General features: G+C 46.6%; 1 protein-coding gene across 3 annotated transcripts in view; it reads right to left on the reverse strand.

Moving 5' to 3' along the window:
* Positions 1-18,646, reverse strand: part of LOC142568069 (uncharacterized) — a 368,896-nt gene that overhangs the window by 194,249 nt on the left and 156,001 nt on the right. For all 3 annotated transcript variants that reach the window (XM_075678155.1, XM_075678154.1, XM_075678153.1), the window contains exon 11: positions 1,226-1,347. In XM_075678155.1, coding sequence (XP_075534270.1) covers positions 1,226-1,347 — 122 coding nt within the window. The remainder of the gene's footprint in view (positions 1-1,225; positions 1,348-18,646) is intronic.

The following is an 18,646-nucleotide window of genomic DNA, read 5'->3' on the forward strand; positions in this document are numbered from 1 at the left end:
TCTAGGAACACTAGAGGACAGATGCTGGTAGAATTTGCGGAAACTAATGAGCTGCAAATAATGAACATCGTCCTCAGGAACCACAGCAACAGAAAGTGAACCTGGAGGAGCCCTGATGGTTAAACAAGAAATTAAATCGATTTCACACTTCCTGCCAATATCAGCACAGTGAAGGATGCATAAGTATTAGGTAGGGTAAAGTGCAGTGATCATAGGTTAGTGAGGTGTAAGATTCACCTTAATTTGAAGAGAGAAAGAGCTAAATTGGTCAAGAAGAAACAGGTCAACCGAGTGGCAGTAAGGGTAAAAGCAGACAAATTCAGCCTGGTACTTGCAAACAAATATGGAGCCTTACAACAGAGATGATGATGATGATGACGTAGAGATAATGACTGAATTCGTAACTAGGCTAGCTTAAGAGGCAGCAACTGAAGTGTGAGACAAGGCACCAAGGCAACCAGTAGGCAAGCTCTCCCAAGTAACAAAATAACTGATAAGGAAACTACAAAAAATGAAAGTGTCTAACTCAAGAATTCGCGGAAGTGTCAAAACTGATCAACGAGGCGGAAATAAGGGATATTTGAAGCTATAACGTGACAAAGACTGAAGAAGCCATAAAAAATGGATGCAGCCTGAAATTGGTGAGAAAGAAACGTGGCATAGGAAAAACCAAGGTGTATGCACTGAAATATAAGCAGGGTAATATCATCAGCAATCTCAAAAATATAGTAAAAGCAGCAGAATAATTCTATACTGACCGTACCCAGAGGAGCCAGGATATCTAAACTAGAAACAGTAAAAAAACAGGGTACAGGAACTCCTCCTATAACTAGCTATGCGGTCAGAAGGGCCTCATAGCTAGTTGTAGTCCCTTTTATGAGATTTCACTGGACCACGTGACTGTCACAGACAGTCTTTTGCTTCCTGTCTCAAACCGCAATGCAATCGTCACATTTTTCATGGGCTCTAGAAAACCCCCTGTAATTACATTTGTGACACTCTGAAAAAACCTTGGCTTCATGCCGTAGTTAGAGTTGACAGTTACTAAGAAAGCAAGGAAAGGAGGACAAATTTTGGGTCAGTATAAAAGACTAAGTACCAATCAAGAAATCTTGCTTCTTCCAATTATTGAACATTTGAAACCATGGTCAATGGTCCATTATGCCAAATGTCGGGGGTCAACTTTTGAGCAAGAGTATTTCCGGCTGCGCAAGGTGTCACTCACCCCTGTCCTTCAGGGCATTGCCCAAGGAAGGACTGACCAGGATGGATTGCTCAGCAACCAGGATGCTCTGCTCGAGATTCACCATCCTGCTGGTCATCACGGCATGGTCCCTGGTGCCACTCCTGGAACACAAAGGCAGCGCATGCTGGTCTCAGACCCCTACGTACACCATCCAAACGACACGACCTCAAATCATACAAACTGCCCACCTTCACTCGCAACAAACTTGGAAACTTCAGTCCCAGTGTGCTCACTTCTGTACACTGCTTGTCTTTGCCAATGTTTACTCCAGTTCACTGCAGAGCAATGCTGCCCACCAGCACTTATTGAAGGCACTACCATTCTTGACAGGATGTTTTAAACGGCGCATTCCAGCATTAATGGGCAAAGAATATTTTCCTTCTCGTAAAGCCTGCAATTAGTAACTAACTTGTGCACGTGCTTTGATCATGTCACTAAATTATTTTTATGCAGTAAGTGCAACATGGCCAACTGTATACTAAATACAGATTTAAATGTTGTGCAATTATGCAAGGACTAACTAGAAAACGAACAGAGAATCATCTACCACACTGAGTTTTTCACTGTAGTCTGCAACACATTTGAATAAATTTGTCACTTGCGGCACATTTCGTGACAGTTCATCATAACATGCAACTGGAAGAGCTACTGTCTATTAGGACTCGCAGGGCCACACCCAAGACATGGCCTAACGAGACTGCCGAGAGACACAAGCAGTCGGCACTAGATCCAAACTTTGCACTTCATTGTGTACCCCAACGTGTCCCTGCTGGCACAGTGGGAGGGGGGGGGGCGCACCACTGACAAGTATGTTGATGAACGGCGACCTATGCACATCCCATCTTTAGTTCACAAGTTCATGCAGTATGGTGGAACAACACGCCAGCCACTATGGGTACAGACATCACAATCACCGGCATGTCCTGGAGGCTATTCCAAGTCGCTCGTTTCGGTTATGTTGTCAAGCACTTGAGAAGTGGGAGGGGGCACCGGCTGCTGTGGCTCATGTGGTTCCAATGATGCCTGTGATGCCAGAGCAAAGGGAATAGGATGACACTGCCTTGTGAAAGAGGTCTTTGATGCTCCAGACCATTCTCCCAGTTTCTCCACTTGACATGGCTATTGTAGGGACCACTTGTATGGACAATGCCGTACGAGGATGCGAAGGCCGCAAACTCACAATGAGAATGACGGGCTTTTGTTAGGCCAGACCTTGCAAGGCATCTCGTAGCGGGCAGATATGCTTTCAAGCACGTCCACAGCGCTCAAACTGTTGTGCTCAAGGTTATTATTTCCAGGAACCTAAGGTAGCCATCAACTACTATGTCCATTCACATAGAACAGGTTCATGCAGAGGCATTCCCATGGACAACCAGGATACAAACTCTGCAAAGTTAACCAGAGGAAAAGCACATTGCTCACAGATGGCAACCATGGAGTTAATGTCTGTAGAGAAATGCCAGGCCACCGTACTGAATCTCGTGCAAGGGCTTTGCATCTGTTAATAACTCGAGGTCCCTTATGTAGCAGTGTCAAGACTGCCGATCGAAATGATGATGGGATCGCCACACAGGCACATACGAGCAACAATTCCTCACAGACAGACAGTTCAGCAGCCACCAAGCAATACGAGGAACCACCAAAAAAATTGCCTCTTTTGAGGCCACCCACGCTGACAGAAGGAGACAAATGCACTGCACTTCACATCAGAGCTCATTGCTTGGCGCACATCCTCCAGGTTGAGTGGCTGAACTTCAGATCTGCAAGCCTCTAGTTGCTGTCGCAAAGAGCTCCACAGTATCCGAGTGACTGCTACCAACTCCACAAAACAATGCGAGTGCTCCATGATGAACTTGACACCCCACCAAATCTTACTGAATTTTTCACATGGGTGTGCAATGTCGCAAAACAACGGATAGGCGAATACTTGAAGTTTCAAATATGAATAGAATATTACACACCACGTATCCACATCTGAAAAAAGCTATTCCGTGCTTTTGAGTATTTGAAACTAGCCAAATAGTCAAACCTTGATATAACGAAATTGTACTTACAACGAAAAGCTTTGTTCAATCACAAATTTCATGGCTTCAAAGCTTCAGCAGTAAAAACTTCGCGAGTTCCCAGAGCATTCCCATTGGATAGTATCTTGTCAGTAAGCACTCATAAATAAATTGCAAGGTCGGGTCATAACCGGTTATGAGCGCCAGCACATGTGGCACCGATCGCACAAAGAAAAATGTATCGACATGGCTCGTGGTGTCCGAGATTTGCTTGTGTTGCGTCGCACGGCGCCGTAAATCTTTGACGCCATGGCTGACCATGCTTAGTGCCTGCAGCTGTTATCAGATGGTACCCACAAATTAAAAGCAAAAGTGTAAAAAGATAAATATTTGTCCTGAGAAAAAAAAAGAAAGAAGTCAGTTTTGCCAGAAGGACTAAGCACTGAGGGCAAAGCAAAGAGACAACTAGGTACACAAAGTAAGGTTCGTAGATTTATTGAGGTCACCTGTGCCAAGGCAAACATGAACAGCTCTCACTCAATGGCCACGGACTCGCCATCACAATGCAAGTGAATGCTTTGCAAAGCATCTCAAAAACTTGAGACTACGCGGAAACCAGCACTAGACGTGCAGGAACACACTGCGCAAAGCACCAACCGTCCCGGCTCAGTATTTGCACTAGTCGCAGATAACCTCCAAGGTACGGCATGTGGCCTACGTGTGAGAGTGAGGCACATGCTAGGGGGAGAGAGCTGATGGCCACGCGTTCTCGTCATCACTCTCGGCGACAATCAAGGTTAGTAGATGCAAAGGCTGTGCTTATACCTATGACTACAGTGCGTTGGACCTGCATTTCTTCCTACTTTCCACATGCCATATGGCCAAGTAAAGAGGACTTTGACAGCGTGGCATCAATCCCTTAAAGTAGTTGCCAGCTCTCAAGTTCCGCAATATTGATTCTTTTTTTCGTTATTGAAATTTCAGACAGCCAGATTATTGAGACATTTCTTCAAGCCCCTTCATGCAAAAATGAATTGGTTAGCAACTGTACCATGCATAAAATGTTCACATTCAATCTAGTGAAATTTCAATTTAACGAAGTAAAGTCACGATCTTACTGATTTCATCATATTGAAGTTTAACTGTATAGATCAACTTACAGTCAAAATTTTTAAAGCATTCGAAGCACACTGTCCTGCTGACAGTGTTTCACCTTTTTGCTGGTGACCATAACACGCTCGTTGCCAGGCAAACAACACTATCGAAAAAGACAGACTTGGGAATGTGCGAGGTACAACTTCGTTTGGTGCATTGCCTGCAGTCAAAAAGTGCGCCAAGCGAAGCCCGACTTCAGCAGAGAGCTGGGCTAGCTGCATCTGTAACTGATGCATTTCCGGTGCTTTGGAGGAAACAGAAAATCCAGACAGTAAAAAAGAACAACACAGGAAATGAGCTAACAGGACAGGGAGGATGCTGTCCTCCAGCGTCCTCCGTGTTCTACCAAAGGACTGGAAATGGATCAGTAGCCTGGCTTTGGTCATGAAAGAGACTATTCACGTCATCAAAACCTGATGTAGTGGTCTTCTGGTATCAGACGCAACTAACCCGCACGCGCACATGACCGTGCTACTAAAAGCTGGGTATATTCAGCACTCAACGGGACAAAAGGGGCCGGCACTTGCAACACAAGTGCACAAAAGGAAGGGCCAATCCACCTTTTTCATGTTCCTGTGCTGCCCTCTCACGCACACTGCTGGAAACGTTTTGGAAGGGTGCCGTGAGGCTTTCACCGGTTGATTTGTGTACCTGCGCCCATGTTGAGTGTGCATCTGTTGTGCATTTTGTGGATCGTGAATAACTTTTAATGGTTTCCCCGGGGCAGCACGTCGTACCTGGAAGTCAAGTATCACGCACCGACTACTCCATGGGTGAGCAGGCTTGAGTGCATTGTTGTGCTAACACTGCGGCAGATAAAGGCCCGCCTAGTTCCATCTGCCGAAGCGGTTGCCTTGAAGTTTGTTGTCACTGATGTCAGCACTTGCACCTGGCTTTTTGTACTGCTTTTACGCAGTCATTAGACATTTCGCATACTCAAAAAGCCTTCGAGCGCAGTCCTCCACGTCGTATTTTCCAAACCGGTCCATTTGTTCACGTCGACATCTACAGCCACAGATTTATGTTAGCTTCAGATATTGTGGAAACGGAGCATCACTGATGTGAAATAATGTCAAAACTTAGCAAAAGATACGTATGTGCGCATATGAGCAGAGTTGTTCCAACCTGAGAAGAATCAATATGAGCGGCCGAGCCACTTAAACAACGGCAACTGTGATCCAGACACATATATTACAGGATGTTATTACTGATTCTCGCTTTTCTTTAACTTATAATTACCATTTGCGCATGTCACAAAGTATTATTAAAGAAACCTGTGCTTGGCATTAAGCCTCGACTTATATGTAATGTAATTCTCTCGCAAAAACCTGGCTGCCATTGCTGACACCATTTGTAACTGAGCGAGTTTGTGCTGCTGTACCCATATCTGCCAACCTGAAGATTTAGAAATTCATAAAACTATCGCGATGGGGGAGGGGGGACAGCTTTTATTTTTAGGGATTTACCTTTTGCAACAAGCTTACTCACATTTTCACAACCTCAAGTGAAATTCGAGTCTTGGAGAGTAAACAGCGAAAACTCCACGGGGGCACAATAGATTTTTGCAATGATTTTGCTGTTGCCGACTTTGCCTGCTTCAGAAATTTCTCCGTGCAGGTTTGCTCGAAGCAAGTACCACTCTGGTGCCCCTTGACCATCAGCAGACTCATGTTTTCTCACACACAGATGAGCGAAACTCCATTTCAGTTTTGTTCACAGTGCTGAATATTCTCTCACTCAGCATTGCTGTAGGGAATGGAGAGAATACCCAGCATAACCACTGAAATTCTGTAGAACCTGAGCGATCCGTCGACACTTCGAATGCTTCCTAATTGCGACCAGTGCACGTCGCACCTTGGCTCATTCAATATGTCGACTGGAACCTGATATGTTTGCAAGTTGGCAAACTCGGCTCCATGCCCGTCGATTGCTTCTTTTGATGTGCCACTCTGCTGGGGTAGGATGGCAGGGAACGCCATAATAAAATGACGTACGCTATGCAATGAAGCAGTTTCCAGAGCTTGTACTTGAGCAACTTCAGCCATCTTAAGATTGACGTCTTCTACCAGGAATTTGTGGCGAATGTAATTGCATGCTGCCCTTAATACAGACGTACAGAAGAGAAGAACTGCTCTCTCTCTATGCAACTCAGTGTATCAACCACAGATTAGGTTGTGCTGCCAATGACTATGTCTTCATCATCTTCCTGGTTCTCTGCAGCTCCATAGTCAACTTCCAGCAATGAATGACATGCCTTGACAACACCTGGATGCATAAATCTAGTCAGGAGACCCTTGAAAAGCAGTTCAAAAGGCCCCTCAGTAATTGAATATGAGGAGCCTGTGCCTGAAGAAGACAGTGCCTTCTCAAAAGGCGGTATAACATTTTGGAGAAAAAGACAGCATGCCCTGTTTAGCTCCAATGACAAAAAAAAACAGGCACTCCTCATGGGTCACGTGGCTGGCTTACCCAGAATCCTTGGTATGAAGCTTCAGTTTTTTTGCTTGAGGTTTAGAATGAGCTCCTTTCCTTTTTAGCGAGAGTTCATCACCAACGGTGTTTTCTCTCCCCGAGGCCTGCAGCAGTCCTGTCAAGATGTGTAGCAGACTTTGGGGTCAGTGCAGGGTTCTTGGGGGGTTTGTCAGGAAGTCATCGGAATTTGGTATGACTTCAAAAACAAGCTCTGCTTATTGCAGTGCTTTGTTTCAGATATTAAAAAAAAGCTGAGTAGTGGTTTCCACCGGTTGAGCAGCCTCTTCAAACACTTTCTCAATGACAGCCAACATGTCAGCGAATGCTTCAACATCATTCTGACCTCGGCGTCATGCATTTCTTTGAAACTCTAAGTCGATCTTTCCACTTCTAGCTTTCCTCTAGGTTAAAAAAAAAAAAGACAACCAAGGCCTCATCAACCTTTACAGGAAGACATGAAGCTCCTTTCTGGGCGGCCAAGTTGATGAGATGGCATGGGCAACCAACCCCTATCAAACCTGGTTGAGCCTCTCTTAATAAAGTAGAAACACTTTTTTTTGCCGGTCATAACATTGGCATTGTCCGAACACATAGCCAACAGGTTTCCAATAGGCAAATTGTCTCATCTAGAACCAGATTTGCAATCTTGTGACCCATCGCTTCCCCTTGGATTGTCCTAAGGCAAGGAAGGCGGCTTTCGACTCTACTCGTTTCTTTAACGAAATAGGTCACAACAATAGGGTAAAGCAGCGTATTCCTATTGTTACTGCCGCCCACAGCGTTCAAAAATACTTGCTGTTTTACGGCATCCAGCAAAGGAGTCTCCGCGTTGGTGACCATTTCCCGAACAATTGAGGTCTTTGTTTGTCCACAGGCGTAGCATTTCGCTTCTTCGCACTTGGGGAATATCTTCGGAAAAGCGGTCCGGCACGATCGCTGACACTCAGCGGGATGCTGTGTTCAACTAAAAATGCCGTGAAGAGGCATTCTGCACAAATCACACCGAGGTCGTTGTCGCTGCGTACAAAACTTGCTAGGCTTGGCTGGCTGTCTGCGGCTTGCACGTATCCTTGATGCTTTTTCGAAGCGATGTGGACCTTGATGTCAGACTTGCCGCCATGCGAGATGTTCACATCATAGGCACACGTGGTGCAGAATCCGAACTTCTCCCCTTTCTTCGACGGCACGAAGCACGGAAATTCTGCCGTGTACGATTTTAAAAACACTTGGAAGTACTGTCTAGGCTTTGAGCCCGCCACTGCGCTTTGAAGCCACTGAAGGGCGGAGTCGCACTGCATCCTACACGGCGGCTATTCACACAAGAGGCGAGGCCAACGCTGCAGTGACTGAAGTCCAAACCCGTGCGCCTGCGCGAGCAAAGGCAACAGCATGGCAACAGGTTTGTGGAGGCGTTAGGGGCACTATTGGCATTATCGAGCTTTGGATATGGATTCGTAACCCCCTAGTAAAAGAAAAAAGTCACTACAACCTTGCAGCTGCTGATGACGATACTACACATACGTATTACCCTCTCGTGGCGGTGCAAGGTACCAGAGTGTAGTTTTACTACAGGTTTAAGTTTTTTTTTTAAATAAAATGTATTCCGTAATATTTCACGCAAGATTCGTAATATTGTAAGACTGCTTGAAATTCGTACATTTTACGGAAAATTCAGAAGAGTTGGCAGTTATACTGTACCGAATGCAGTCTTGTTTCCTGTTTGACGCAGAGGTAAACAGTGCTTCTCTGGAATGAAGAAATGCGTCAGCAAATGTGTCAGCACGTAGAGACCTACCATCTATGTAGCGAATGTGACTGGCAGCCTACGGGAATGGTGACATATGCAGATGTTGGCACGGCGCAGTGTTGCCGCTTGCCGCCTATTGTGTACGTGTCATGCAAAGTGAAGAGTAGTTTATTTCATATGGTTAAGGCCAGAACTGAACTATAGAAGCAGTTTCCCTCGTCCTAACTGCTTACTTTTCAGTTCAGGTCTGCCGGTAGCGGGTGCACGAAGTCGACAGCACCAGGCCTAACCTTAGCTGAACAGAATCAACATTGGTTCAAACTTCATGCACACGGCTTAGAGGGTTGAAGCTTGTGCATTTCAACTTCATAGGCATGTTTTGACTCATTTTTAGTGCAATCCGTAATATATAGAAGCGAAGGTGCTGCAGCTATCGCGTCGGCTCGACAGCCGATCGCACAGGGTTTGGTTGAACGATGGTCGACACGTCAATTTTATCGGTGCCATCGACGAGAAAGCCCATCGCAGTACAGCAACTCACGCTCATCAATTGCATTGTTGTCAGTCTGGTACGATTGAATGGTCTCAGTGACACACTGTGCTGAATAGTTAGCCATTCGATAGTGTGAGTATCTTGTCGGTCTCGTATCAACCTAGTGTTATCGCGCTTCAAATGAGTATGTGGCATGTGCTGTCACCAACAGCATGTTAGGCTTGACGTTGCAAGAAGTCGTGATGTTTTGAAGTGTCGCCCAAGTGTAGCACAGGGGTTTCTCGACAAATATGATAGCCGTCTATGCAAGGCGGCAACTACGTAGTTCAGTGTGCAGTCCAGACGAAGCCCTGGCTGCTTTCTGGTTTAAGCTGGAGTTGCAGTCTCACGCTATGCACTTTTTCGGGGCTGCACTGATGCAGAGCAACAGACCAATGGTGTACCAATGCAGTACACGGCCCAAGTGTTCGCTGCAGTGTGCGTGCGTGCAGTTGACGATACAGTTACTGTTCCCAGTGCTGCACCGGTCTCCCCCTCTCCTTCCTTAGGAGTCACCAGTTTTCTTTCATGGGGAACTCACTGTCTTGGAGCTTAAAGACAGTGAGGGGTAGGCAATGCTTTAGGCTCTTGCCATGCTTTACACACTTCAACACCATCGGTGGACACATAAGAGCCGTAAAATTACATTATCTATGTCGCTTCGAGCAAAAAAAAATCCAATGTTCGAAAGCTATAACATCACCGTCAACCATTATCAGCAATTGGCAACGCATAAAAGAAGCGCCACAGAACCGTGATCTCCTGATAACGGTGTAGTAACCACTGATCCTTTGGAACATTGCGTGGCGGCAGCGCATGGTGAAGCGTTCTCGCTGACTCTGGCCGCTTAAGGCCGTGTCGACAGGAACGCTTGAGTGGCCCTTGTTCCCATGGTGGAAAGAACAGATGGTCGTTCCAAATCGTTGAAACGGGCATAATGCACACAGTGCCACACGGACAATTGTGTAAAAACAAGAGTGACGCTGTTGTGGCACCCGACATCACACCGCCACACACCCTGCGCCATGCTGCTTATTCTGCAGCCTTGAAAATGTGCGACCACACGTGACCTTCTCCGTGGCTAAAATTTCGTAAAATACCACCCCATTCCACTAGCGTGGGCGCCGCCATTTTTGTTAACAAAAAAGAAGTCGCAGTCCCACTCGCAAGGTGAAGCATTGATTGCGATATCGAATTAGTACACAGCTATTTGAAGCAAGGAGAGTACTTTTATTGGCTGCATAAACATGCAAACATTCGCTTACTAAATGAATTAACAAGCATAGTGTCAGCACGCAGGAGCAAAGATGAACACATCACACACGATGAGCACGGACACTAGCTGTCAAAACGATAATGTAAGCAAGTGCGGCAGCAGCAGCAAGCCAAGTGATCTTCATGCGGCCTATCGCTTCAACGCAAGAGAGGCGAGAACACAGTACACGCAAAGGTATGAGCTGCCTGCAGACCACTTTCAAGATACCGTGCGTGCGGTCATGCAAAGTTCACACTTGTTGGCGGAGTCTAAGCACCCCCGATCTTCCCTCTTGCCTGCCTCCCGCTTGCTTCCATATATGGTGGGCGAGATTAAGCCATGATTTTCAGTTCCCCTTGCGCCCAGTCGCGAAATACACAGCTGCTGCCGAAGCACACCGCTGCCCCTTTTCCTACCTCCCGTCCCTCCATGGCCTTTCGAGCGACAGAAAATGTCATGTTTGCTTTCACATTTCTCTGTTCGCGCGCGCATCAGATTGAGCCTCAAACGTCGGCTTCCCTTTTGTGCTTTCATTGACACATACGGTATACGATGCAAGGCGATGATGCTATTGCCCTTGGACTTTATGCGGAACATCACGGCAACAGCAAAGATGCACTTGTAGTGTCCATATAATTGTTATCACAATAAAACAACCAAGCACCAGAAGCAATCGCACTGGAAACATATCATGGTCACCACCTTGTTTGTTGATTGGCCGTTTGAAGCGGCAGCATGTTGCTACCAGCATGTGACGATGATTTTTGAATACCCAGTGCAGTGCATAATGTGTGTCTCAGCGAGAAAAATGCAACAAAAGCAAGTAAATCCATGTCCCACCAACGTGGAATTTGTTATGGCACTTGAGATGGCGGTCGCAGCATGGAGTGCTGCGCATCGGGTCGTGATTGAGCGATCATCTGGGAATACGCATTCCCTGCTTCAAGAACACTAGTTTTGCACTTATGCAATATGCACAAGCTGGATGTGGCCCATTGTCAAGCCAGTGCAGGACAAGGCCGGTCCACACCACGTAGCACAGCCAGACAGGAGCATACGAGTGCGAGAACGCACTCTAGCCTTGTCGTGCACAAAATGCTGCAGTTAGTGGGGATTGAGGTATGCTCAAGCACCTGTGCACGGGCATTCACCTGTTCTGTCGTCCCTATGCCTTTCCCCTTTCCACTCGCGACGGTTGTTGGCAATGGCACTCCACTCAATCGTTTACGGCGCTCCACTCGTGTGGGCAGCTGAACTGTTGATGCAATACAGAATTCCATGACACATTACTGACTTTCACGGTCTGGTACAATCCGATTCCTGGCTCGCATGTTGGCTCGTTCGATCCTTGCGACAAGCACTTCTTTCTCGCTATATGATCAGATAACTTCTGCACTTTCCTTTCTGTACGCGAGTCCGGTTTCGTACTTCTTACAACAAGTGTCGAATAACCACTGCTTGGGATCGCAGTGTGACCAATAAAAAAACAGCAGATCAACTTTGAAGCAGGCGAGCATATCACCTACAGCAGCATTGCACTGTTGCCATAGCAACAGCCAATTGTAAGGCACCTCTCAGCTCACTGCCTCGCTGAGAAAATAAAGGCACTTGCATCTCGAACTTCGTCAGACCAACCCCTGATTTCTGCTTTTCCTATGCGGCTATCTTAGGCGAGGAGGGAGGGAACGAAAAGGTAGAACATAGAGCTCCTTAACAATAGCGATATGGCAGTGCTGGGATGGATGAGAGATGGCTCCAGTGTTTCTGTGCGATTTTTTCTGGACATTTAGAGTGCATCTTCAGCTAAATCGCTTTGATACAGCATAGATTAGGCATTGCAAATGCCAAAACTAATTGTTGCCAAAAATAGAATTTTTGTCAGAGCCCAGTCCCCCCTTAAATGCAAACATGCCGGTCGCATGCTTAGATTCTCACATATGTGCGGCTGCTTAGGCTACATGTTTTGCTATGTATGTAGCCTTTGAAAAATGTTTAGCTTACAGTGGGGTACTTCTTGTAGAGCAGATATTCGCGACTCCGACAACTTATGCTACGAGTATTCTATGCTGCACAGAAAAACCTTGTTAATTTTAGGATTTCCTGGGACCTAAAAAAATTTACAAAGCAACCGAATGTATAATTATCAAAGATATCAAGAAAACAAAAAAATGCTTGCTACGTCAACATGCTTCTTACTGAATGAATCAGCAAATCCCGTTTCTATTTTGCACAATAGCAGTGCGGAAGCTGCAATTATCATCTCGTGACTGATTAGCACTCACAGCGGCGAGGGCCTCGCGACTTTGCAGAGTTGCCACAACACGTGTCTTCATCCGAGATGCTTTTTACTACTGTGCAGACATCCAGATTACTTTTCAGCCACTGAGCTGCTGCCCAACAGATGGTCTATCCATCACGATATAGCCGGTGCTCTTCATCCTCAACAGCTTTGCACAGAGTCATTTCGAAACTACTGTTTGCCACAACCACTGCGGCCGAAACCACGGCCGCTACTGACGCAATCGTGGGTGGTGACCTTGCGGTTCTGAAGCCAAGCAGACAATGCATGCACAAAGTCGAAATGAAACTGCCGTTTGCAGCAACAAGTGCAGACAAAACCGCGGTTGATGCCGAACGGATGGAGACTATGCAGTTATGACGGCACGCGGCCGATGCGGTGTTATGTGTGGCAGTAAACGCAAGAATAAAGGCTTTAAAGGGACAATAAAACGATTTCGACGATTTTGTACAAATGTACCGAGTCGTTAGGGTAGGTCCTTCTCATCATTAATTGACGCATCTCAGTGCTCCGTGTAAAAGATTTAATTTATTACAGTCGAATCTCTATAATTCCAACTCAAAGGGGCCTAAAAATTTGTTCGAATTAAAAGAAGAAAGGAAGCTAATTGAACGGAGGACTTACCTGCAGTGGCGCATGCGCACTGAATTAACAGATGAGCGGGAAGCTCCACAAGATTTATTCACACGTGTTTACAAATTAGTCAATGACCGATTTTTCGGACTCCATAGGGGCCGCAGAAATGTCAGAAAAATTGGGCAGTGCCAAAAAAAATTAATGCATGCCTTTTACTGCCCCAAGGGTTCAAATCGTCACAGGCACATCCGAAATTGCTCTGAAGGCCTGGCAGTACACTATTAGGTGTATTGGTGCCCATACTGTGATAGGAGACGGCGGGTGCATGCGTGTACTATAATGAAAAGAAACATGTCCCGTGACAATCTGCCTTTATCATGGCACAACAGCGCATGCTCCCTGCCCTAGAAGATTAGTCGTGAAACGTTTTGGAAGGGTCGCGCGCGTGACCACGCACCAAAAAGTCCACCGAAAAAAAAAAAAAAGCGCTCGGATGCGCGCTGCTGCAAACAGTCGTGCCATGTCTTACAGTTGAAACTCTGCTGGTAGCTCGACGTCGGTGCAGTGCCGAAAACATGCGCAGCGCAAGACTGCAACTCCACTTTAAAACAGAAAGCGGCCAGGGCATCATCCAAGTTGTCCGGAATGCACCGTGAGCCACGTAGTTGCTGTGTTTCATTGATGGCTAGCAAATTTCATGAAAAACCCATGGGTTACACTTGGGCAACACTTAAAAACATCATGTTGCTGACGAGGTCTCCTTGCAGCGTCGGTCTCACTTGCTGGTCGTGGCAGCGCACACCTGGGTTCGTGTACTCGTAAGGCGTAACACTGGGTCGATACGAGATTGACAAGATGCTCACGATAACGATTGACCGACTGTTGTGCATCACTGAGACTATTTTATCATACCAGGTCGACAACGACGCAACCGATGAGCGCAAGTCGTACAGCGACGGGCTTTCTTGTCAACAGCACTGGCAAAATCAGCGTGCCGACCATCAGTCGACTGAAACCCGCGCAATCGGCCATCGAACCGACAAAATGAGTCAAACACGCCTACCAAGTTGAAATGCACAAGCTTCAACCCTCTCAAACCGTGCGCCCATAAAGCTTGACCCAATGATGATCCTGTTCAGCGAAGGCTAAGCCTGGCGCCATCGAGTTCATGCACCCGCTACTAGACCTGAACTGAAACGCAAGCAGTTAGGTCAAACAAAACTGCTGTTATCAGGGTGTCTACCAAGTTGACATTTCCAAATTCCCTGAGTTTTCCAGGTTTTCCCTGAGTGCCTTTGCCCATTTCCCTGAGTGATGCAAAACTATGTTTTATGTCAAGACGGGCTGAAGCCATATCGCCTGATGCTGTCACTCTCGAGTAAGCACATGAAAAAAATTAAAAAGCGACTTAATCCAATTTGAATACTAAGGAGTAGTGTTTATGTTATTCAAAAAGAGAATAGAAGGCGGGGGTTAGTAAAATGCACAGCAAATAAAGTGTCTTCGAAAAAAAATTGCAAATAAGTCAGACATTCACAAATACGAATAAAAAGGAGATGCACATAGAAGCGAATATATTTGAATATATGAGCGATTTCTATCAACTGATAGCAAGCTCAGTGGTATGAGGCCCGAACTCTGTCACAATTGAGATTATCTCTCAACCGCTCGTAAGTCAACCTCAACTGTCCTGACATGCTCTCAGCCCGCGCACGACGCCTGAGTGTTGTGTTTCACTGCTTTAAAGAGTTTATTTTGGCTTGGATGCGGGACACCTGCATCTCGGCATCAGCTAAAGCTTTGTTTTTTGAGCTCAGGCTCCTTCAAAACGGCGGCAGCAAGCTTCCTTTCCCATTTATTCCTCAATGCGTACATCATTTCTGTTCTTGTCCTCCTTCTGCCACTCGTTTGCCCCAAGGACCATTTGAAGCATCTTGGTCAGTTGCACAGCCCACGGCCGATTTTTAGAACTCCCTAGGGGTCGCGAAAACATTCGAAAAATCGGCCAGTTGGAAAAAAATAAATGCGTGTCATTTACTGCCCTTAGGGGCTCAAACCGCCACAGGCACGTTCGAAAATGCTCTGAAGGCCTGTCAGTACACATATTAGGCATATCGGCGCTCGTAATGTGACAGGAAATACCGGGTGCACGTGTGTATAATTAAGGAATACACTGTTTTCCGTGGCAATAGCCCCTTCCCACGCTTGTTATGCTTCACTGCAATACTTTTGCGTATGCTTCACCATGTAACATTTCTGTACAGAGGCGAAGCTGACTTCCGGGAACCGGCATTGTGCAACGCACCGTGTTTTCTAAGTTTCTAAGCCAATCGCGAGGACCACAAAAGCGGAGTCCGTGCCATTGCTGACAGCAGCCAATTCTTTCAATAAAAAACTCGGCACCAAAACGGCAAGAAGCTTCATAGCGAACGTCGAAGCAGCTAGGCCTAGCGTTGCCGCAGTGGTGGCAACGGCTGCCAGCGGATCTGCGCGCGAGAGTGCCGGTTCCCGGTGGCGAAGTAATCGAAACGGCAGCGGTGGTGCCTTTGATTATTGCCGTTTCGGACCTGCGGTCACGACAAAATGTCCGGAAAATCGGACGGCGAAGGGTTTTTGCGTCCGAAATTTCACACGTTCTGATGCGTTGACTCTATGGGGTACGTGGCGGTGCCGAGAAGCCGTCCAAATTATCGGGAATCCGGAAAGTCGGTCGTTGACTGCACACTGGTAACTCATCCAGCCGACGACAGGGCGTCAAAGACGATTCACTGCGATTCCTGTCTGCTGCTCGAGCCAGCATTACCGCGACTTTCGACCCTTCCAATAAAATTGCCGCTAATTTTCCCTGATAGAAGCCCAAATTCCCTGAGTTTTCCCTGACTTTTTCCAGACTACTCAAAATACCTGAGAATTCCCGGTTTTCCCGGTTGGTAGACACCCTGGTTATAGTTCTCTACTGGTCTCAGCGATTTGAAATCAACTACACTTCACTTCGCACGGCGCACAATGAGTGGCAAGCAGGGACACAGCGCTGTGCCAACATCTGTATACATCACCGTACCTTTAGGCTGTCGGTCGCATTCTATATGCGTATATGGGTGGGTCTGTACACATTGCTCTGCAGACACATTTCTCAATTTCAGAGATGCACTGTCTGCCTCTGAGTGAAGCAGCAAACAAGAGACTGTGCCTTCGGTATATAGCAGCATAAACAACCGCCTCGCTCAGTTATACTAACGCGGAGCAAGCGATGGCATCCGCACGTTTTCGCTAGAGAACAACATGGCCTAGAAATGAGCACTTATGCGAGCACAGTTTTATCTAATAATGCTCTATGGCACGCGCAAACTGACTACGATGGAGTTAAACAGCGGCGAGAATCAGTCAAATTAACAGCCTGTAATATATGTATCTGGATCACAGCTGCGATTGTTTAAGTGGTTCGGCCGCTCATATTAACTCATTCGGCGTGTGACAACATGGCACATATGTGCAGATATGTATATTTTCCTACGCTTCAACATTTCATATCGGCAATGCACCTTTTTCACAATATTTGATGATAGCAACAATCTGCGGCTGTAGATGTCGATGTAATTAAGTGCACCACTTTGATAAATCTGACGCAGACGGCTGCATTCGAAGACTTCTTGAATATGCAAAATTTCTAAATAATGTGCAAGAAGAATACAAAAAGCAGTGTCCAAGTGCAGAAATCAGCGACAAATTCCAAGGCAGCCGTGTCAGCAAACGGAACTCCGCGTGCCTTTATCGGCTGCACTGTTTGCACTATTGGCTTTGAACTATATTTATTGCCAGCACAGACTTCTTCATGCAATGTTCGACAACATGAACGATGCCCAATTTTTCTTCCTATTCTGAACGACACTACAACACTGGCCACAACATTCCGACTCTGGCACGGCGCCGAAATGATGCTGATATTGATGTGGCTTCACCCTTCCAAGGGCCCTCTGCGTTCGCACTTGGAAGCCGTTCCAATCTCCGAGGCTCTTTGTTCTGTTGGGCTGACATATCGCCGTGATTTCGTGACAAAAAGTCTAAACACTACATGTTAACCGACACTTACGCAATAAGCTGGCACGGTTTATGCGGATACAAAACGCATTATGTTTAATGGCCGCCCAGTCGGGTATTTGACTTTACTACTTTTAAAACGAAACTACTGTTTATAAGAGGGTACAGTTTAACGAGGTTTTACTGTAACAAAAAGAGAAAGCACAAGATCAATTTATCACTGCCCTGAAGACTTCTGGCATGCAGCAGGTGCCGTCTGCTTGTGCACAAGGCTGACGAGAGCTCAGTGGTCAGTGTTGGTCTCAATCTTTCTTTTCGCCAGCACCATGGCTTGCCCTTGTTACAATGCAGGCTGCAAACGTAGTGACTAGAAATATGTCAAGCTGCGACATCGTGTCCCTCTGCAAGGCAGCAGACGAGCAGAGTGGCTGCACCCCATCTGACTGTCAGTATCAGATAGGCACCAAGATCTGCGTAAAGTAAAATACACTTGGCTGCTGCATTATTAGCTGTTTCTGTCTGTCTGAGCTTTGCACCACCAGGTGGCTGCACCATGCAGGCCATTCCTGTTTACGCCTCCGCCCCAACGCCCTGTCCGCCTGCGTTTACCCGAATACCGGACAAGCTGAACCTCTTTGCTGTTTCGCATTTCCGGTATTTGGGTAAATGTAAATGCAAGCACTGGTGGACTGGCCCTGGCCATTTCATGGGATAAGCGGGGGCACTAACGTGAACAATCTGCACGGTGCAGCCACCTGGTGGCACAGGGCTCAACTGAACACAGAACTAATATAGCAGTAACAAAGTGTATTCTATTTTGCTGCTGGTCTAAATATTTGGCAGGGGCGTAATTGTGAGCATACTGCTTTCCTAAATGTTTAAAATTTTTTATACTTGGTTAGAGCAATATTAGCTCTTTGGCTGGTTAAGCTCTATGCCACCAGGTGGCTGGACTGCGCAGACCGATCTAAGGTCCCTCTATAATTTTCAAGGTAGCGACATCTGCCGCGCGCGCCACCTAGAAAATTCCTGTAGCAGACGGTGCCCATGCTAAACTGCGGCGCCGCAGCATTCGTGAGGTGAAAAAATATCTGCACACACGCGGAAAAAGAACCTACTGGTGCCTGACTGTGGTAAAAAACGAAAGACGGGCCTGAACTGCTAAATGTAGTCGTTTAATTACAAATGAGCACTGAAAGAAAAATGCTCAAGAGAGCGGAATGAGGGCTTGATCGCCTCGATTCCGCATGTTTACATTTCGTTCGTTTGCGCTCAATCACCGCGCGAGCCTTGGTGATTGCTTGCGCTTAATCCCGTTTGTTC

This window comes from Dermacentor variabilis, unplaced genomic scaffold (assembly GCF_050947875.1).
Source record: "Dermacentor variabilis isolate Ectoservices unplaced genomic scaffold, ASM5094787v1 scaffold_16, whole genome shotgun sequence".
Taxonomy (NCBI): domain Eukaryota; kingdom Metazoa; phylum Arthropoda; class Arachnida; order Ixodida; family Ixodidae; genus Dermacentor; species Dermacentor variabilis.